Genomic DNA, 21,606 nt, shown 5'->3' on the forward strand with positions numbered 1-21,606 from the left:
ACTCCGCCCCACCCGGCAGAACCCTGGCGCTGGTGCCGCTGTGCAGGCAGCGCCGCAGACACCTCTGGCGGGTCCTGCGCGGGGGCGGGCGGGGGCGCCGCCTCCTCCCCTGGGCCCACGGGCGCCGCCGACATGGTGGGTTGCTCTCGCCGCCCGCAGCGGGCGCGGCCTCGTCCCCTGGGCCGGGCTTGGCTCGCCGGGGCCGGGGCCTCCGCTTCCCGGGGCGAGGGGGCGCTTCCACGAGGGATCTGCCCCGGTGGCGGCGGGGAGCAGTAGTGCGGGCAGGCGTGGGGGGCGCGGTGGCCCTCGGGGAGCGCCTGGGGATTCATTTATGGCACGTCTGCCGGAGGGGTTCCCCCTCCCGCCTTGGGCCGAGTCCTTGTTCCTGTAACTGGAAGAGGCGGTGACGGGAGACGTGACCGCTTGGGCGGGGGAGGGGGGGTGTCTGGGGAGGGGGGCGGGGGAAGGAAGGGGACAAAACGAGAGGAGGTGCGGCCGTTGTGGCTGCTTCTGTTCTGTCTTGTTGAAAGCCACTATCAAAAACGTTAGGGCGGGGGTCAGCTACCCCCACCACGTGCCAGAGCAGGGGACGGAGGCCATTTTGGTCCGCACATCACAGCCACCTGGCGCTGGGCGGTGGCTGCCGGCCGCAGAGCAGAGCAGGGGCTGCTTGCAGCAGGTGGTTGGGAGGCTGCAAGGGTGGCTGGCAGCAGGTGCAGCTCTGGGTGGGTGGCAGGGGAGAGGCCAGGCTTGCATTGCTGCAGCCCCTTCTCCATCTTGTGCCCAGAGGCCCACATGCAGCCAGTGCTCCAGAGCCCAGGGCAGATGTTTGCAGTCTGCCACAACTGCCTAGAGCCCAGGCCGGCTGGGGCAGGCAGCCAGCCGTTCGCAGCGGGATCCAGGGGTCCAGCACCAGCTCCCTGCCAGGCGGTGGCTACACGTGCATCTCGTGCGCAGGGCAGGGCAGGGCAGTGCAACCCTGCCCTTCCCACACAGTCTACCCAAAGGCATGTGCAGCCACCGCCAGCAACAAGGATTGGGCCCTTCATGGCTCCCCTGTGATCTGCCCCTGGCATCCCAACCCTGGCCTATGCCTTGACTTGGTGTATTTTTAGCACTCTGGTCAAAAACATTGCTAACCCTTGTGTTAGATGGTAAAGACCTTACCCGCTTACCCGGTAACAATTCAGAATTTGATTTTTATTTTGCTTTTTTGTTTTTTAGGGGACACCACAAAAAGATGTTATAATAAAACCTGATGCCCTAAGCACACTGCTTCTGGAGAAACATGCAGACTATATAGCTTCCTATGGAACAAAAAAAGATGACTATGTATGTAGCAACTGTTATTTTTCCCATTCTCTTAGAAATGCTGCATGTTGCCCTTTCTTGAACGGACAGGGTGGGAGGCTTCTTGTGTTATGGTGCAAAAGAGAGAAGGATTTAGTTTTGCATAGTGGTAATGGTAGTTTTCCTAGGTCAGTGATGAGCCTTGGCATGTATTATCTGACTAAAGTTGAAGATTACTGCTTTAGCTCTAGAATTACTCTGAGACCTGGGAAATGTACTAATTTGCTTACTAGGCTAAATAGGTGAGTGGTGAAAAAAAACTTGATCTTAAATGTGTTTTATTCTATCTACTGTAGCAAATCTCTGTCCAAAACTTGCTGGCTTGCTAGATTTAATCTGAATTCGCTAGAAGATTTCAGTTCTAGTTTAAAATTGGTATTTCTGATCATAGCTGAAATTTATCTTATGCCAGATGCATACAGCAAAATAAGTAATATATAAACAACTATAAAACAAATGCCATATGAAAATCATGGGTACAGGTGACTTGAGAAGGATTATAATAATGGCTTCAGATAAATGCAAGATTTTTCTTTTACTGTTCCTACTTTGTGTTTCTTTAGTTTTGGCAGTTAGCAGCAATATCATTCATTGACTGCTGAGGGAGCATTTGTGGAGGTAATGTAAGCAAAGGACCTTTAGCCAAGAAAATTTTAGCTAGTGGTCTGGGCCAAGCTTGTTGCATAAGGATGGGTAGGTAACTTAACCTTGTGCCTTAGCCATTTGAGATGGAAAGTTTAGGGAAAGTTAGCTGTTGAATTCATGGCTATATTTAGTAGGAGTGTACCAATAGAGATTTTGGGGGCCAATACCAATAACCAATATTTATGAAGGTGTATTGGCTGATTCCAATCAGATTTCCAATACAGATGCCTCCAGCTGGTAAGCCTGGTGTGATGGAAGGGATATGGGGCAGGGAGCAGATCAATGCCCCTGGCTCTTGGGGGAAGGAGGGACGGCTCCCACCACTGCTTGCACCCTGGGAGGGCACAGGGACGTGTGCCCTGTAGATCTGTGTGGGGTGGGCTGCAGCCAGGGCTGTGCGGGGCTCTTCTCAGTGGGGGGCTGGGCTCAGAGTGAACGCTGGTGGCACTGGGAGGATGCTGCACGCACTCCATATTTCACTGCTGCTCTGTTCCCAGTGCTGCCAGCCACCCAGCACAGCCCTTGCTCAATGCCTTGCCTCCACCCACACGCCAGGAAGAGCTGAGGCAGTGCTGGGAGCGGAGCGTCAGCAGAATTTGAGGTGGATGCAGCATCCTCCCAGTGCTGCCAGCACCTCCTCCGAGCCCAGCCCCTGCCGAGAAGAGCTCCTCACAGCCCTGGCTGCAGCCTGCCCTGTGCAGATCCAGGGGTTCATGCCCCCCCACCCTGCCATCATGGCGTGCAAGCAGTGGTAGGAGCTGCCTTCTTCCCCCCCCATCAAGCTGCAGCCCTGGCTCATCTGGGCAGCACCTGCCCCTCCCTCACCACGGGGGGGGGGGGGGGGCGTGCCCACGCGCACGTGCGTGTCCAGCATCCCTTCCCTTCTCACCTTCCACTACACTGGACTTAACAGCTGGAGATAGCTCTCCACGTTACTAGCTTTGCTTCTTGCTTCCTGAGTGCTGTACTGTGGCTGTGTGCAGCACAGGCATTTATGGGGCCAATATCCATACAGCCATTTTTCTTTATATCAGTACCGATCCGATATCGGACCAATGTATTGGTGCACCTCTAATATTGAGTCAATCTTATGTATATAAGCTGTTTAGACTAAAAGGCAGTTTGCCTTGTTGATGGGATGGGGCATCTGCTTTTGTTAAGGTCTAGATATAGTGTTAGCTTGAACCTGCAGCCTCACAGAATTAAAGCATACTAAACACTTTATATTTGTAGCTGCAGTAACAAACATTACCTCAGTTTGTGGTTGTGTGTGTCTTTTGTCTATTTTAAGAACTAAAATGTTGTACTACTTAGGAGTACTGTATGTCGGAGTACTTGAGGATGAGTGGTGTCTACTGGGGACTGACAGTAATGGATCTCATGGGACACCTGCACCGAATGAGCAAAGAAGAAATTCTAGCTTTCATCAAATCATGCCAACATGAGTGTGGTGGAATAAGTGCCAGCATAGGTCATGATCCTCACCTTTTATATACCCTTAGTGCTGTCCAGGTAAATAAATATATAGAAATAAAAGCATTATTGGTGATAGTTAAATTAATCTGACTGTACAGGTACCAGCAAGGTGTATTATTTCTTTAGCACCTTGAAATGCTCTATTTCAGTACCTCTTGTTCACTAGAAAAAAAGTGTTTCTAATTTTTAATTATGGTAGTATTAGGGTGATACTGTGTCCTGATGAAGAATGCCTTGCTTTTCTTTGCGGGTTGGGGCCTCATGTGGTAATAATTTTTGTTCATATCATGCAGCAGTTTCAAGAAAATTTCAAATGACTGTCTGAATTGTCTGGATATCTTTTTGGGTGGGGAAATAAGCTGCTATTTATATAAGACAGAAATAGTTATAGTTTACGTCTTTTCCTTTATATGTCATGTCTGAATTGTAAGTTTTAATGAAAAGTTGCTATTTCAAAGTTTTAGTAGCCTAATAGGTACACATTTGAGGAGTAAAATAGTAATGTAATCTTTAAATTAACCTATTACAAATTTTTATCTTTTTGGTGTGAGGGCTCCACTCACAAAGGTTGACCAGGATGCATCTTGTCATTCTCAGCCAACATTTGCCTTAGTTTTTCCCCAGCCTGCCTTCCTACCCATAATCAGCTAACATCGCAGAGCCTTCTTTCAAGGTGAGGGTGAGGTCATGCCACAGCTGTAGCTGACAGGAAACGTTGAAAATGATACAGCAGAGATCCTCCCAGTTGCATTCACGGTCTCTCTTCCACAGATCAAAGTTTTTTACACCTGTACAGTCAGGCTGCATTTACATTGTGGTGAGAAATGCTACCCAAACCAGATTTCAACACCCATGGGGGTGGGGGGGAAAACGTTTAACTTCATGTAAATGTATTTCTATACAGAAATTAGAAACCCTATACAGAAATTAGAAATATTGCAGCTTAGATCTTCTATGGAAAATGAGCTGGGGGAGAGAGGAGGAAAGAGAGAGGTACATTTTGGATAAGGTGAAAGAGAAGATCTCTGGTTCTGAGAAGTGGCAACGTAGCCTTCTAGGTCAGTGATGAGTTGGCATATGTTATCTGATTCTAAAGTTGATGTTCATTGTCACTTTAGCTCTAGAATTACTCTGAGACCTAGGATATCATAACATTGGGTTCTGCAGTCTCTAGAATTTATGATAATCTACATTCATCATAAATGGGAAGATAAAAGCGGTTCTTAAAGTAAATTTGGGCTGCACGCATAAATGGGTTTGTCTGTTCTGGTTAGTCAAATCATATGTACTTCCAGCTCGTGGACGGACTAAGACTTGAGGTTCCTCTTTCTTTATCTGAAACATACTTGTTTAACCTTCCTTTCCATAATGTTCATGTTGCTAGGAGGCATTAAAATACCAACTAGATTTGCAGCTTAAATGTGATTAGGGCTTGAGGACAGTGAAATCCTGTGTTGGCTAAGTCTGCAACTTTTAAAACTTGGGAAATACCAATTCAAAGTACAAAATATACACAAGTTGGGTAAATGTTACCATAGGAGCCTTAGCTCATGTCTTTTTGGTTTTCTGAAGTTTCAAATTTATTATTACAATAGCATAGGCATCTTAACTTTTGTTTTAATTTTCAATCCAAAGAGTATTGGATATTCATGTTTTTACTCCATGGTAAGAAACGGGTCTGACCAGTTCTGCAAAGTTTGTTGCCCAAAGTAGGTTAAGGAAATGGCCAAATCCAGAGTGAAATTGAGTATAGTTGCTGGCACCTGACACACAAATGAGTAACCCCTTTTCTGGGTTATATTTACTTACAACTTCCTAAAAAATCAAATTGTTTTTTTTTCATTTTTTTTGTTTGTTTGTTTTGTTTTTTGCTGAAGAACAACATTTTATCCAAAGTAAATGTTGTGCACTGTGTTGTCAATTTCCAGAGAGAAAAGTGGATTTATACAATATGCTGGAGGAATCATTTAGTGTGATCATCCTTAAGGAAGTAGACTGCAACACTAGTCTAAACTAAAGCTTCTGTGTGATGCTAAACTCTAAAGATCTTAATTTGGATTACTTCTAACTCCATACTTGGAGTTAGAGTTGAAGAGTCTTTTCTTCAGGTTCATTGAACTTAGGCAATGATCGCTGGATCAAAAAGGTGGTTAAAATTTTCCCGAAAATTAAAAATTACTGAAATTGTCCTTAGCTATTTTGGAGGAGAAATCGGGGGAATGGAGGATGGTATAGCATCAGACATAGAAATCCCGAGCTCAGACAGGTGCATAGTGAAAAGTGAGCTGCAATTTAACTGATGGTTTCAGAGTAGTAAGAAACCTTGTCAATGCTAGTTAAGTTTCTATAACTTAGAAATTGAGTCCTGATATTTTTCTGGTAAATTCTAGGGAGCATTACTCTATTTCTAATATTTTTTGTTACTGGTTTTTATTTTGCAGATTCTTATTTTATATGACAGTCTCCAGGTTGTTGATGTAAATAAAATTGTGGAATATGTACAGAGCCTTCAAAAAGAAGATGGGTCATTTGCAGGAGACAAATGGGGTAATTTTTTTATTTTTAAAATGGAGAATGGGTTGATACACTTCAGTCTGAAGCAGTAAAGAAAAAGCTCTTGTGTATACAGGAGACCCTTGCCATTCTTGGGGGATACATTTTTGTATCCCCTGCAAATGGCAAAATCCCCGAATAAGGCACGGCATTCGTGAATGCCGTGCCCCCAGCAGCTGGGGGGTGGGGAGGGGCAGGTGGGGCATGGCTGTGCTGACAACAGCGGGAGCCCAGCTGCAGCCAGCGCAAAGTGCCCAAGTAGCTTCTTTAAGTGTATTGAAGATGCGGGTTCAGCATTTGCAGATATTTGAAACCGTGAATGCTGAACCCGCAAATAGTGAGGGTTTCTTGTATTGTTGCATACAAGTTTCCCTCACTTTATGCTATACATGCATTCCTGGAAAACAGCATATAACTTGAATTTGCATAAAGGGAACCCACTTTACAGTGTAACAAATAGGGTTACGTTCCAAGACCTTGATTGTACTGACTCCCAGACCCATTTCTTCCACTTTTACAAGACATTTTTAGTACTCGCCAACAGCAGAGAGGAGTAGGATATAAGCGTCCCGCTAGCTTAGAAGGCATAATGGGGATGGCAACTACAGAAACACATGTCGCAGGCAACAAGCAAGGAGAACAGATCCACACAGGAGACTATTTTGTGCGTGTCACTCCCACAATGTACTGCACAAAGCAGCTGACTGCGGGCTTCCACCACACCGATTGCATAAGAGTGAATTTACCTTGCATAAATCAAATTTTTGGTATAAAAAGGGTCATCGCATAATTCGCACATACAGAACCTGTATAAAGCGAGGGAAACCTGTAGTATGTTTTAACTGTTATTATTTCCAAAGCTGTATGAAAAGGCTTCACTTCATGTAAATCATTGGCATGTTTTTCTAGAAGACCCTGAACTTACACGGGAATAGACCTAAGAAACAGAAACTACTTAACCTGCATAGAAGTAGCTGTAAGCTTAAATTTGTTGGAGTAGTGATTGCCAACCAGAATATTGTGGTACCCTGGGGTGCTGCCAGATGCTTTTGAAGGGTGCCCCAAGGTGTGAGGAAAACAGGAGCTAGATAAACTAAGCTGATAATCGCAAGCTTCTTTAAAATCACTGCTCATCCTTTTTAGCAAGTAGACAGGCACTGAATAAATAAACTAATTATTTATGAATTGAGTGGCACCCAATTTCAAAGTTTTATGGAGAGGTGCCTGGAGTATAAAAAAGGTTGAGAACCATTGTTAGAAGCTATACATTGATGGTACCTTACTACTCCAATATAAATTGGAGGGGGACGACTGCCATCTCCGCACCAGGTCTCTCCCCCTTGCCCCCCCCATGGTCCGACCTGTCTTCTGGCTCTCCCCTAGCCTTGCCTCACCTCCGGTTTCTCATGTCCATGACTTGCTGTTATTTTGCTTGCTGTTGGTGGAGGTGGTCCCTGGGGTAACCTTTCTGGTCATCTTGTTTGCCCAGCCAGATCAGCTCCCCACTGGGAGCTGAGTTCTTCCTCGAGTGTATCCCCACAGTCTTCTGAGCACTTGTTGGGGCTTCAGTGGCCCCCTTTCTCTGGCCACACTATCAGCCTTGGTCTACTATTTTAAGACTTTAGCTCCAGGATATTGGCCCTGCTGGTGGCAGCCCTTCCTGGGATTCCAGTCTCACCATGCCTTCTCTGGCTTGGGGCTAATTTCTGACGCACCTAGCAGGAGAGTACCATCCAGGCTTTCCTGTTTGTGGCCTTCTCTGCCTCTATAGCTACAACCTGGTCCTCCAGTCTTAAGTTCAAAACAGAACAAAAACACAAGGTAGCTGCTTCACAAAATAGTCTTTCTCCCTTAGAGTAAATGTTGCCCCTCAGACCCTATCTCTGTCAGCAATCTCACCCCAGTTCCCCTAAGTGGCTTGGTATCTGCCTGTCCATCTCTAGCAGCCCCTCTCTCCTGGGAGATCCTCCCCCTGCTGCATGCAGGAGCTGTCCCTTGCATTGTCAGAGCCTGGGCTTGTATACCCAAGCCCAGTCTCCTTTGGCCATGTGACCGGGTCTTCTGTACAGCTAATTGCTTCATTAGGCAGCTGGCTTTTTTAGTCCCTAGCTCAGTCTACCTAGATTGCTGTTCCTTGCTACCCTTCCTGGCCCCAGGTTTCCTGTTCTTTCAGGCCCTCCTAATCATAGTGGCAGGGGTTCCCTGTTACAGTAATATTTTAGAGACCTTAACATTATGATGTATATTAATTTGGTTTGCAAAAGGAATTTTCTGCTTAATAATGAAGTAAACAAGGATGTTGCAGTCAGTAGCTGTTGAGACTATTGATCTGATTGCAAAACAATTACTTTGGAGTTATATTGTCTTTAGTTCTGTTTTTGTAGGTCTAACAGAAATAATCTTTTAGTCACTTTAAAGATCTTGCAGGATGTTAAAGCTACAATAGTTGAAGCATTTTGTACTTTGCCCAAGATATAATTTTTTTTTTTTTTTTGGTTCAATAAAATCAACCAGCCAACCAATGAACAACCAGCTGGCTTAGTTTACATTGCTTTGCCAAATAATATAAGCAGCTCTTTTTAGTGGTATAACCAGAACTTCACTAAGACTTTTTCTGTTATATTTAAGTTTTTAAATATTAAATTTAGGTTAAAGCACAGAATTCTTGGTGACCCGAGACCATGGGGTTTTTTTATATATTTTCGTGCTAGTTGCCTCCAATATGCTCAGAGGTCGTCTAATGTTAGGATATTTTGAAGATGCACTTTGAAGCTTTTTACCAAAGGCTTTTGAGTCTGTAGATTTCCCATCAAGATGTCTGAAGGGGTTGGGTGTTAAGGATGATGGTGGATTTATTTTTCACTATTGATGTTGGCTAACAAGTTCTGTATTTTTATATTCAGTGCACAAACTAGTGGGAGCTCTTTTTTATAATTTATTAAGAGTATTTTAGCTAATGGTAACTTCTAGAAATAACCTGGATATTTCCTCACTAACACAAAATTATCCAAGGGCTCATGTGCAAGAGACATTGTTTTGTTTAGTGCAATTGGTTAAAAAGCATTAGGGGAAAATGCATATATACTGGCTGATGGTTCTCATCTTGTTAGAAAATGTGGGTGCAAATTCCATTTAATCAGCTCTTCACAAGAATTTTGTGTATAAATACATATTTCTGTCACAATTAATTTTCTATAGTGACTCTCTTTCTCACTCCCTTAGGAGAAATAGATACAAGATTTTCTTTCTGTGCTGCGGCAACATTAGCACTTCTGGTAAGTTGTTCTTTAGTACATGGGCATTAAGCTTTGACATACATGCTGAACATATTTCTCAACACATGACAGGCAGAAGCTTTGTTTAATTTATGTGGTTGTAGTAAAAATGCATTGGAAGTTTTTCTGACTTTCAGGGGAAGTTGGATGCTATTGATGTGGAAAAAGCCGTAGAATTTGTCCTGTCCTGTATGAACTTTGATGGTGGATTTGGTTGTAGGCCAGGATCTGAATCGCATGCAGGGCAAGTAAGTACTTCTGCTTCTGTTGTGGAATTTTTTAAAGTTAGCAACAATTGCTCAACTATCGAATATCTAGTTTCTTAATTTGATAGGTGTTAGAAATAGTGATGCAAACTGAAGCTTGCTTTTTTTTTTTTTCTTTTACCTCTTCCCAACCATATATTACTTTTAGTCTCTGAATTTACAACAGGTACAGATAATTGGTCTGTTAAAGATTTAGGAGTGAATTGATTTTCAAATGTAAAAATCCATTGGAATGATATGGTACTTTTTTTTTTCCATTTTAGCCTTCAAAGATGAGCTGAAACAATGCTTAACTTAAAAAAATATTTAGAATAATTATTGGCATTCAGGCTCCACAGGTATTATTAGGGAGGAATTTTTGAATTTCATAATGTAATTATCATAGTTTAAGTCTTATCTACTATATTAGATAGATATATCAATTCACTTTGCATTCACTGGTTTTCTCATTGGTTAATGTCTTAACCATTCATACTAAGATATTAATTTGGACTGTAAATAAATAGTAAAGTAAACAAGTAGGCTGCAAAGTGAAAGGGAAACTTGAACTTTGATTAGTGGAATCTACAATGAGGTGGCATGTTGCAATGGTGATGTAACAAATTCCTTGATGAAGATGCTGGCAGAAATCTTTTTAAGATGACAGTCAGGCTGATTGGAAGAGGAACCAGTACAGTTAAGGGTGCATAAATGCCAAGGAGGAAAACCTATGAGGTTTTTTTTTTCTTTAAATTTACACATAATTGAAATAAGCATGGGAAGCAGCTTCCTGCCAACTCTGAACATCCAGTGGATAGAAATAGTCAACTTGAGCATAATATGTTAATACTTTTAAATGTAAATGTCACAATAATGAGTTAAACTTTCATATTTTATGCTGAGTGCCACGATGCGAAATAATTCTTTTGTAGTAATGAAACTATAAAAGCTGTTTAAAGAAATGTTGAAACACGTAACACACATAATATAAGTTATCTCTGGGGACCTTCATATATTAAGACAGGGCTGCCCAACTTCTGAGTGGCCGGGGGCTGCACATACTCTCCCCTCTTTTCCCTTCCACCCCTTCTTGCTCACCACCCCTCCTGCCCCCTCCCCACCTTGTGTTGGCAGGGCCAGAAGCCCCTGCTGCTTCCTTGGCAGGAAGAAAAAAACAGAGGAGGGTGGGGGTGCCTGGAGACCCCAGCTGCTTCAGCAGCAGAAGCAATGCAGGAAGTGGCGTCCAAGCAAGAGCCTGCAGGCCAGCAGTTAGACAGCCTCACTAAGCTTGTTTGGTCTTTTAAAAAAAAAAAAAAAAATTCTTTTGAAAGAATTTAAATGAAAAGCTAAATTGGAAAAAAAAAAAACAATTATGAAAGTGGGTTCCAGATTGGAATTCTGATTTCATCCTTTGTTTAGTCTGTTAAGCTGTATTTAGTTCTTAAATACACATGAACTTTATGTCTGTAATTTTAGATCTATTGTTGCACAGGATTTCTGGCTATAACAGGCCAGTTACACCAAATAAATGCTGACTTGCTGGGCTGGTGGCTTTGTGAACGTCAGTTACCCTCTGGGGGACTCAATGGAAGGCCAGAGAAGGTATTTGGATCATCTTAAAATGAAACATTGTTTAACAATCCTTATTTATGAAGTGGTGGTTTTTATTTTCTGGGAATGAGGAAGTAATGAACCGGGGCTTGGTAACCTATAGTTTATGTACAGGATTGGCCCTCCAAAGAGGTCTGATTTGGCCCAAAAAGGTACAGTCTGGCACAGAAGATCAGTGGCATGGAGCTGTGCTGTTCTCCTCATCCCTTCTACAGCGTTTCCTTTTGCTGTGGGGCCTGCTGCTCTGCCCTGTCTGCATTTACACTTACTGGAGAGGGGATGGGGATTGTTAACAAGGGTAAGCGCACGCGGCTGGCCTCTCCAGGGAGCACAGTTATGGCCGTGGCTGGTTCGGAAACGGCAGCCTGTGCCAGCAAAAGATTTGCCCACCTCTTTTCATGGACTTTTTCAAGTTCTTTTTGAAGCTCCAGCATTTTTAATGTTAATCTTGATTTTTCTAATCCCTGGCTTTAAGATCCAGCCTGGACTGTCCTTAATGTATGTTTTGAGGCCCCAATTGACCCTTCTCATTTTGAAATTACTTGTCTTGTTAAACTGGACTGTAATATATTGTGATGATTTGAGGAATTCTTTGTACTAACATATTTATTCTTATTTGTAAAACAACGAGGAAAAAAGTTGGCTTTTGTTGTACCTTTTATCTTGTGTAGAATACCATTTAAAATCAACAAGGGAATGACCTTAAAAGCGGAGATTTCGGTTAGTTTGAAGTCTGGAGTTTTTCAGCAGAGAAATGCTTTCAGATTTTAGAGATATTTGTTAAATTATTTAGTATCAAACCTCTTGTGACTTCTAGTAAAAGAAACGCTCCTGTTTAAGTGAATCTCCTCTTCAGTGCCAAATCCTTTAGAAGAAAATGGCAAGTATGAAAAGCAGCAAAACTCTTGTGATTGTGCAGCCAGGGTCTCCTGCCTTTAGTGTGTCTGGCCACAGCTAGTGGCCCCTGGATATCCTCCTGCTACCATTTTTGGTGTCCTTCCCATAGTCAGTGCCTAGGACTCATACCGTGGTCACCCAATCCTAGTTCTGTAACCTAAGTAGGGAAGGGTAAGCGAGGCACCAACTAGGAGGGGGTGCCAGAATTTTCCTCTGGTGGGGAGGTGGAAAGAAGGAGGGATATAGATCAGGCTGAATAGAGCTCTCGCTGTCCTTTCCTCCCTTCGGGAGCCTTTGCCAGAGCAGGTATAGCTCTGCTCCCAGTATGCATGTATGAGGGGGTGGGGGGCCATTGGGCACAAGGGCTTTTGCCCCATTCCCTGTACGTCCCCTCCCCCCCCCCGCTCAGTCTACAGTAGTTAGCACGCCCAGGTACCCCAGTGAGCTTGCTACGTCTCTGTCCTAGTTGTGCTGCTGTATGCAGCCTTAAGAGGGAGAAAGAAACTTGACTGTGTAGAGGACCTCTGTTCTCTTTGGGATAGAAGAACAGTGCTCCAAAGTTTTCTTTATTGGTGATATGGTGATGTCTCTGCCTACTGTAGTGTGGTGAGTGAGTTAACAAATATCAATGTTACTTCTGCAACCATGTGTTCAGAACCAAATGTAACTTTAACATCCTCTTTCTATACTTGCCAGTTGCCAGATGTATGCTATTCATGGTGGGTGTTAGCATCCCTGAAGATAATCGGCAGATTACATTGGATTGACAGAGAGAAACTGCGGTGCTTTATCTTGGCTTGCCAGGATGAAGAGACTGGAGGATTTGCTGACAGACCGGGAGATATGGCAAGTTATATATTTCTGTAGTTCATTTGACAACTTATTTCTATCTCAAAATGTACATTTCTCATTTCAAACTTACAAGCCAGATGTTCAGCTTTGCAAAAACAAATAAAAACAACTTATTCTACACAAGTGATCATGTGAATAAGACAAGTAATGTTATCTTGGCTTGTCTAGGTTTCCATCAGACTGGCTTCTAGACCTTTCCCTATTTAAACTACCACTTGAAGATTGAGAGTAAACAATCCCTAGTTTTTTTTTAATAAAATCTGAGTGTAGGATGTACCAGTAATAGTTCTATTCTAATGCCCCAGTAAAAAGCTGTATGATAGTTAGTTACTAATATATCTTTAAAATAGTCTGGTTGCATTTATTGATGTGGATTAATTTAAGTAAAATCTGGGAGGAAAAAAGTTGAAGGGAACTACACAAAAAAATGTGAAAGTAACACTTAAGACTTCTGAGAACTATATTTATATATTTTAGGTCAAATTGCAATCCAGTCAGCAAAAAGAGTGTGTGGGCATGTATACACAAGACACTTTGAGCACAGTTGACTGTAATTCTACTGCACATTAGTGCGGGTTTTGCCTGCTATGCTAATGAGCAGTAGATTTCGTCTACTGCGCATTAATGTCACAAAAGGACTATTCATTTGCACTAATATGCAGTAGTGCTGATTACGGTGCGTTACGTTAAGTACCTGTCATTACATTTAGACATGCCCAGTGTGTCCTCTTCTAGTTAAGAACTGTGACTTGCTGGCCAAGATGAGAAACTGGTATGTTTGAGAGAGCTAAGCCCTTAGGTGGAGGTGGGATACTCCTTTTAATATACCTAAACCCCTTCTTAATCCTATTTATAAACTTTGGAGCTCATACCAACTTGGGTTCTCTTCACTGTTTAAAAGACTTAGTTACTGTTGGCCTGGTCTCATGTGAGTTTTGAATTGTTGTGGTGGGGTGTTTTGTTATGCTATCTTAGCCCATAGGTGTAAATCTGCATTGACAAATAAATGTGGGAAACAGGATTTTTTTATCTTGCCTCAAAGGGATTAGGTCAGCTATAAACTGTCACTTGTTTTACTTCTCTGTATAGCTGTCTAGACCAGCTTTCATGGCTATTGCTCGTGTTTATCAAAGGTCTTTTTCATGCCAACCTTAAAGGGGAGTAGCATCAAGTTGTGCTTTATCTGGTCTGTTCCCTGTATTTCCAAGTAACAGCTGTTGGGAGTGTGAAATTGAAAGGATATAATTTCCATTTGACTTTCTTTTTGAACCACTAATAAGATAGAGTTGAGGTACTATAGGACTTTGCATGATGCTATTCACATCTACTCTTTTTGTATCCTGGTAGAGCAATCTTTCTTGCTAAAAATTGAGGGGAAAGTTTTACTGTGTTTTATTCAGGCTCTTCCTTCCCCTTTGACTTCTTAATTTTCTTAGTGATTTGAATCAATTTTCAATTTTCCTTTCAAGCTGGTGTCCCATTTCCACTTGGGAATGAAAACTTCTTAACCCTGTTTCATCTTGCACTTGAAAAAGTGCTTTAATATGCTTAGAGTAGAAAGCTTTTGTATTCAAGAATTAGAAAGTCAGATTAACTCTTTTTCCTCTTTAGGGCTTTCCAAGAAAGGCTTAACCTGTAAGCTTCAATGCCTCTGGGCTTGAGACCAGTATGAACCCTTAATCTCATGAGGTAAAGATGCTGATCTGTCTTCTACCAAAGGCACACAATGGAAACCATTTCTTTCCAGCTGCAAAGGAAGCTTTCTTCTTCAAGCTGCTTTTCAAAGTGTAGATAGCCACCTGTGGTCCTCCCACACTTCTTTACGTCATTAGGCTGGATATAGCAGCCAGTCAGGTTTCCCCCTCCCCCCAAGGTTGTTTTTTTTTAACACTCGCATCTTTTTTGGAGTTTGGTACTGCAGTCCAAGTGCTTGGGGTATGTTTCTGTGTTATGAAGCAGAACTATGCTGAGACATGCTGCCCAAGTTCCTACAGAGGAAGCAGTGCAGCCTTGTAAGTAACCACATAGGTTAAGTGTTGCTTTTTAAAGCATTAATGTGACTACACTGCTTCTGGTTTAGAAATTAGCACCATGCTGAAATATAGTACATTGTCTCACAATATATGGCATACCCTTGAGCCCTGTAGAGAGTAGTGCTGTAGAGGGGAGGGGGAGGTGGGGAAACTGATTAGTGATTTGCTGTTTCTGGTTTGGTGTCCAGAGCTTTTAGCCAATCCAGATAATCTCCATACCTGTTTCCAACAAAATCTTGTTTCTCTTTTTTACAATTAACCCTGTTTCCCCCCTAACACTAAGGTCATGCTTCATGCTAGGTAACATTTTGCACCTAAGATGCCATAATATAATTTTTTAATATTATTTTGCAGGAACTTTCAATTCCTGTTTTAATCGAATAGGACCCAGAAAATGACATACAGATAGACTTATTTTCTCATGATCCAAGCCTTCTGATTCAAGTCTATATCTAACTTCATTACTATCTCCAAATGTAGGTGGCTTTTCCCTCCTGTAACTTGGGGCCATTCAGGAGTCTGTCTGACTTCCTGTGTAAGCTACAAGAGTCTCATGACTGCTTCAACTCTGTTTTTGTTCTAACAGGCCGTGGGAAGTTGTACGTTCTCATCATACCCAGGACCTCCCCCTGTGTTGCTGTATGGAACAGGAGCAGCCCTTTGTTATGCGTTCACTGTGCACTATTGCAATACTAATGTGTGAATATCTGGTGGCATGGTCAGTGTAGGACCCTTAAATCAGCTGTAGGCTGGCCTTTCAGGCATCTTCTACAGTTCATATTCTGAGAGGACTATTTCTGTCCCTTTTAATATCTACTTGTGCTGCCAGAAAATTGAAGAGCTTTTGTAAAAAAAGAGAATTCCATCCAAAAAGTATGACCTTGATGTAGAGTTAGTACGGGTTCTTACCCATATATTGTCTCAACCCACCCACTTGCACATTCTCCTGTCCAAGCTAACTTCTTTTGTTGCGCTGTTGTTGATACTTGTTTTTGTTTCTCTCCGCCCAAGCTACATACTCCTGCTGCTCATATGGTTAGAGCCTAGTGTCTTCCCACTTACAGTGCACATGCAGCCCAGTCACTAAACTACCTGTCAAATGGCTTAACTGTTTCTGAGCTTGCAGGGGAAAAAAGACGTTCTCCCTAGTACACTGCAAAAGGACTATACAACATCACAAAAAGAAACAGCAAACATGTCCCAGAATCTTTACAACTCAAATGATGGTGGTAGTCACTTGGGCAGGATTTTGCAGCACAGCTCTTCATGCTCAGGCTAGGCTCAACTGGATACTTGCAACCAAGTGTTAGTTATCTAGGTCGACTCTAACCTCAGGACTAAGTAAGAGTCTTCTGTGTTGTCAGTATATAATAGTAGGTGAATAGGGTTTGGAAACCTCTTGGGGGAAACTTGCCATCTCCTTAAGAAATCCTTTAGAACCCAGAAAATAACCCTCTTATATCCCAGTTTTCCCCTCTGCTTTATCCCTAGTTACATGTTTGATGTCTCAGGCTCATCAGTGCAGTTTTCGGTACAGAGAAAGTGCTGAAATGCAATATAATGTTGCTGAAGAACATGCATATGGAGTTTATGGAAGAGCTTCCTTTAGACAACCAGCTTGGTCTCTGACATTTAATAGTGTGGAGCTGTTCTGATTCTTCCATGTTGTGGTAGTGTTTGGGGGTATTGGAGTAGAAGACCAAAAAGCATTTCCCAGTGTCTGCCTGTATGCTGTTGAACTTAGATTTTAAATAGTGTTTTGGTAGTAATACACAATTTAAACATCTGGGACATTGCATTTTGCTGCTACATGCATATAACTTGAAGTTGGCTATTGTTCTGTTTGTTTGTTTTACATGTTTATTAATATTTATTTCTGACAGCTGAAAGTATTTTAGAAAATATTTCTACAGTACAAATCCCTGTTGCGTATTATACAAATAAACTTTGAATCACTATTGAGGTTTCCCAGTCTCTATGAACCATCTTGCTCTTTGAGGCTGAGCACAGACAGTTAAAAAACCCAAGGGAGAATTGATCCAATCTTCAGAGGTTTCTCTAAGCTGCATAGATAGGACTGTTAATGAATGGAACTCAAGTTTGTCTTCACAAGCTGAAGAGTAGGCAAATGCCAACACTACACTATGTGGCAGGGATACAGTACTCCATAGAGGGAAGGATTGGGCCCCCCTGCAGCAAGGGGGCACCTTCCAGCTGGGCAGACGCCAGCTTGCAAGGAGGCCGGAGAGTAGGGACTCCATTCCCCCACCTCTCTTCTGCTGCCCCCCACCAGGCCAACAGGTACAGGCAGAACACAGGGCTGGGAAGCAGAAGCTTTGCTGTGATAGCCCTGGGGGCGAAGCCAGCCCAAATGGTCCAGACACAGAGAGGAGCACTAGCCGAGAGTAGCCCTCCCTTACAATGGAGAGTTAGCGTGGGGGCTGCAAATCATACTGGGATACCAGGGGACTGATCTGTCTTGAATCAGGAAGGGATCAGGAACAGAAGTTTGATAGACTGGTCTAACCTAATCTGATACTGGTCTATCTTAAGCTGGGTTCTGCCATTTTTAAACCAGTATGCTTGTATCGAACTTCTGTTCTGTTACAGGTTTAAACTGGTTTCCAATACGCTGGTTTATGTGTAATTTCTGTCCCTAGCCCCGGTATTGCTTTTTACAGCTCATTCCTAAAGGATTTTAGCTGCCAAATGTAAACTGGTTCTTGCTTCTTTTTCCCCCCCACTCAGGTTGATCCTTTTCACACCTTATTTGGAATTGCTGGACTGTCTTTGTTAGGAGAAGAACAAATTAAGCCTGTCAGCCCTGTCTTTTGTATGCCTGAAGAGGTCCTTCAAAGAATAAAAGTACAGCCTGAACTTGTGAGCTAGACCACAAATGGCTTCTGTGTTGAGCTGCATTGATTTTATTGAATGGAAGTCATCTGAATATTTGCATTTTATGTTTACATTAATACAGTAAAATGGTTGATTTACTGTAAGCTTTGTCACTTTGTATGTGGACTATGTCAAAATTAGCTTGTTTTAATTATCTGGGTATAATAATGTACTTTTAGATTGTATTAGCAGATATAGAAAAAATTCTAATCTGTAATATGTGGGCCTTTTTTGTACATTTCATTCTAATAACACTGTTAATAGTCACAGCAGTATTAGAATACTTGAATGAATTTTGTTCTCCACACCACCATAAGAGCATTTCTTGATGATAGAAGCATGTATTGACAGTAAGTATGGAGCACTGACTGTAGAAAAAGATGATGGAACTTATCAAGCCTTGTTTGTTAATAACACTTAACTTTTGGTTTAAATTAGCCATTGTTTAATACTGATAGCAACTGGTGATAGTGCAAAGAAATAATTCCTAGTTCACATACTTACTGTCCTAAAGTCCTCTAACAAAACTTTTTTAATACTTGAAATACAATCTGCTTTCAGTATTTATTGAGGTTTGCTGACACTTAGATAAAGACTTCCCCTTTAACCTGCACCTCCAGTATCCTAGGTGAGTGATACAGGCTGTTTTGGGGTGGTTCCTCTATTTTTGGAGAAGATCTTTCATCCCAAAACCAGGGCAGGACTTAAAAACATCTCAAGTTTTCATGAGACAGGAAAATCCATTCTATTCAACTTGAGCAATGAGAGTAGTATGATTGGAATAGCTTGGGCAGTACATTTCAAGAACACCATTCTAGAGGGAGGGCCCAAGTCATGCTCAAGAGCTGCTGTGCACTATTTAAACAACAAGGCTGCTGACAGATGTGGAAAAAACAAACAAACACATGCTTTACCAGCAGCAGAAGAGGCAGCAAATTAGCTCAACCCAGCTCTGCAGCATCTGTATAGATCAGGTGCTTCAGTGGTGTTTTTATCTAATAGCTGATTTAATCAGATAGATAAAAGTGCCAAAAAAGCCCCACCTGAAGTGCCTGTTCTATACAAACTAACACAATGCTTCTTCTGGGCATGTGCTGGGCTTGGCACAGGTGCACCCAGTTAGAAGTAAAGTACTGTTTTGTTCTGTTTTTTTATTCTTGTAAGCAGCCCAAATGTAGAAGCTTTTCAGACCTCATCCTTTGCACTTCTTTTGCGTGTATGTGTGTGTGCCAGACAATCACAGTGATTCCTGTTCTACTTCAACACTGAATTTTGGTGTTAGACAAGAATAAAGAAACTGTTTGAAAACCCAGTGGCGCATATCCCATCAAACCTAGTTAAACCAAATAGTTGCAGTTAATTTCTTTCAGCTAGTTTTAGGAAACATACCACACTCAATGTAAAATAAAGACGCTATTTTTATTAACAATGAAAAGAAAAAGTATTATTCTAATTTTGTTTTTTGTTCTATACTATTTAATATTCACTTCGAAGTTTACACATGCTGTCCTCCTGTAATGACTTGGTTCTTTGCGGGCTTGCAAGTATAGACTCCCTCCCCACTTCGTATTTCTAACTGAAATGGTTTTACTTGCTTGGGTGTTAGTTGGCACCTCGCAATGTCACTACAGCTCTGAAACTCTTTAGTTACTTGTTGCTGATCATTAGACACTAGGGGGAGCTCTTACCTTAGTTTAATTTAAAAGTTCTATAAAAAATAAATACCAGTTCCTCCGCAAAGTGAAAGACTAAGTAACACATAATTAAAATTCAGAGAACCTTCAACCAGATTATAATCTTTAAAACTGGTCCAATCTCATAATTGAAGTTACACTTGAAAGACAAAACATGTAACACAAACTATGCAATAGACTTATAAAATATTGCTTATACTTAAGCAATAATGGCTTGTTATTTAGTAAATGCAAACTTAAAAAAAATGAATCTATTAAAGAAATGTTTAAATTTGCTATTGAATTTGATGCTGAAATCAAATTCAGTATGTTCTATAGGTAAGTCACCTACAGAACATGAACCTACTGTAAAGCCAAATGCAATGGAGTAGTCTGGAAAGATACTTTTTATCTTGAACAGTGGTAGAGTGGAGTCTGTGAAGGGCTCCTTGCAACTTTGGGCACAGATCAGCTGTAATTGTTTCCCAGCTGCTTTTGTCCCTAAAATCTTGGAAAGCCAGCAGACTTCATCTCCACTTCCCTTGTTAGGTCGACTCACTTCAGGTGCAGTTGTTAGTAACCTGAATCGGGCAGAGAAGCAGGGAGCAGCTGTGTAAATCAGTTCAAGGTCTCAACTAGGAATGATTTCATCTGGGCATCACCATGGTGCCGGAGAACTTCAGCTCTCCCTTGAGAATGCCTGTGTGGGTCACGAGCAAAAGAGCCCGCAGTTAAAAAAAGATGTCTCAATGACATGTAACTGTAGTAGCTGCCTTAAAATTGTGTGTGTCACTAGGCTTTGGTTGCTCAGACAGAACAGCCTCGTGCTGCTGCGCTGCCAGAAGACGGGTCTGGCTGCCCTGGCAGGAAGCAGCATCCACTGCACGAAGAAGGGCTGACAGTCACCCCACCCCACCCCGGCCCGGCCCGGCCCGGCACAGCAGATGTGCCGGGGCGTCTCTGCGAGACTCGTCCACGACACTAGAACAGCGGGCAGCACGTCGGCAGCAGGTGACGGGGAGCGTGGCAGCGCCCGGCCAGCCTGTAAGTTTTCTTACTACCGCTGGGCCCGAGAGAAAACCTGAGGGCAGAAGAGATCCCGCCCCGGGTGGGGACAGGTTGCGTCCAACCGCCTCTTCCCTGCAGTAGCTGGGCAAGGACACGGCCCCGCCCTGCCACGCGCGCGTCCCGCAGCCGCCGGCACGTGGAGCCTGGGGGGGGGGGTCTGGAGGGCGCCCCCTGTCGGCCCAGGGGCCGCCTTTGCGGCTCCTCCCTGCCTGCACACGCGCGGGCGGCGCCATCTTGCGCGGGATGCTGCGGGGAAGCGGCGAGCGGGGCGTGGGGGCCTCCACCGGCCCCGCCTCGGGCTCGGACCCGGACCGCGGCTCCGGCTCGGCGGGGCCGCCCCGCTACAGTTTCGGGCTGCTGCAGACGCCGCGGGGCCCGGCGGGAGGCTCCTCGCGCGGCGGGGCTGGGCCGCAGCCTGGGGCAGACTCCTGCAGCAGCGGCCTCACGCCGGGCCGCCGAGGAGGAGGAGGAGGAGGTGGGGGGCAGCGCAGCGCAGCGTAGCGGGGAGCCGCCTCCCAGGGGTGTTTCCCAGACCTCGGCGGCTGCTAATAACGTCAACAGAGTGAATCATTTGGGAACCCCCCCCCCCCCCCCCCCCCGGCTCCATCTGTATCCTGCCCGGACTTTAATTTTGTTTCCCAGCTTAAACCAACTCCTCCCTGGGACCCTGGAGGCAGCAGTAGGTTGTTGGAGGCCATGGCTCCTTGGCCTGGCAGGGCACAGTTGCACCCGTCTCCTTCCAGGCCAGTTTTTCTTCTCAGGGATCATGTCCGACCCGCTTTTGCTGCCTAGGCTGGCATTGGAGGGACGGTGCCTGAAGCTGGAGCCACGCCAGCATCGCTGAGGTCCATAATGGGGCAGTTTCAGCTGCCTTTGGCCCCTCTTCGTGCACGCCTCGGTGCTGTCAGCTTTATAACACTTGGATAAGGTTGAGTGGAAAGGCCTTTAAGGGGAAATACCATGACCACTAAGGTAGTTTTCCTAGTTGCTGGGGAAAACCCACTTCCTTGCCAGGGAAAGGACCGTGACTGAA

General features: G+C 43.6%; 1 protein-coding gene and 2 non-coding genes across 4 annotated transcripts; all 3 read left to right on the top strand.

Annotated features, from left to right (window-relative positions):
- Positions 1–54: 54 nt before the first annotated feature.
- RABGGTB (Rab geranylgeranyltransferase subunit beta) lies at positions 55–19,144 on the top strand. 2 transcript variants are annotated; one of them, XM_006276539.4, is made up of 9 exons: positions 55–135; positions 1,225–1,332; positions 3,310–3,507; positions 5,913–6,018; positions 9,247–9,299; positions 9,437–9,547; positions 11,021–11,146; positions 12,749–12,898; positions 17,686–19,144. In XM_006276539.4, exons 1-9 carry the CDS (start codon positions 133–135, stop codon positions 17,824–17,826), a joined length of 996 nt encoding a protein of 331 aa, XP_006276601.1. In that variant the 5' UTR covers positions 55–132; the 3' UTR covers positions 17,827–19,144. The 2 variants fall into 2 exon arrangements, with proteins under 2 accessions (XP_006276601.1, XP_059583936.1); XM_059727953.1 differs by lacking the exons at positions 55–135; positions 1,225–1,332 and adding an exon at positions 1,349–1,592.
- Positions 1,478–1,558, top strand: LOC132251046 (small nucleolar RNA SNORD45). Its single transcript, XR_009462851.1, has one exon. It is a non-coding gene; the product is annotated as a small nucleolar RNA SNORD45 (small nucleolar RNA).
- Positions 4,529–4,612, top strand: LOC132251045 (small nucleolar RNA SNORD45). Its single transcript, XR_009462850.1, has one exon. It is a non-coding gene; the product is annotated as a small nucleolar RNA SNORD45 (small nucleolar RNA).
- Positions 19,145–21,606: the final 2,462 nt, after the last annotated feature.

This window comes from Alligator mississippiensis, chromosome 5 (assembly GCF_030867095.1).
Source record: "Alligator mississippiensis isolate rAllMis1 chromosome 5, rAllMis1, whole genome shotgun sequence".
Lineage (NCBI taxonomy): Eukaryota > Metazoa > Chordata > Crocodylia > Alligatoridae > Alligator > Alligator mississippiensis.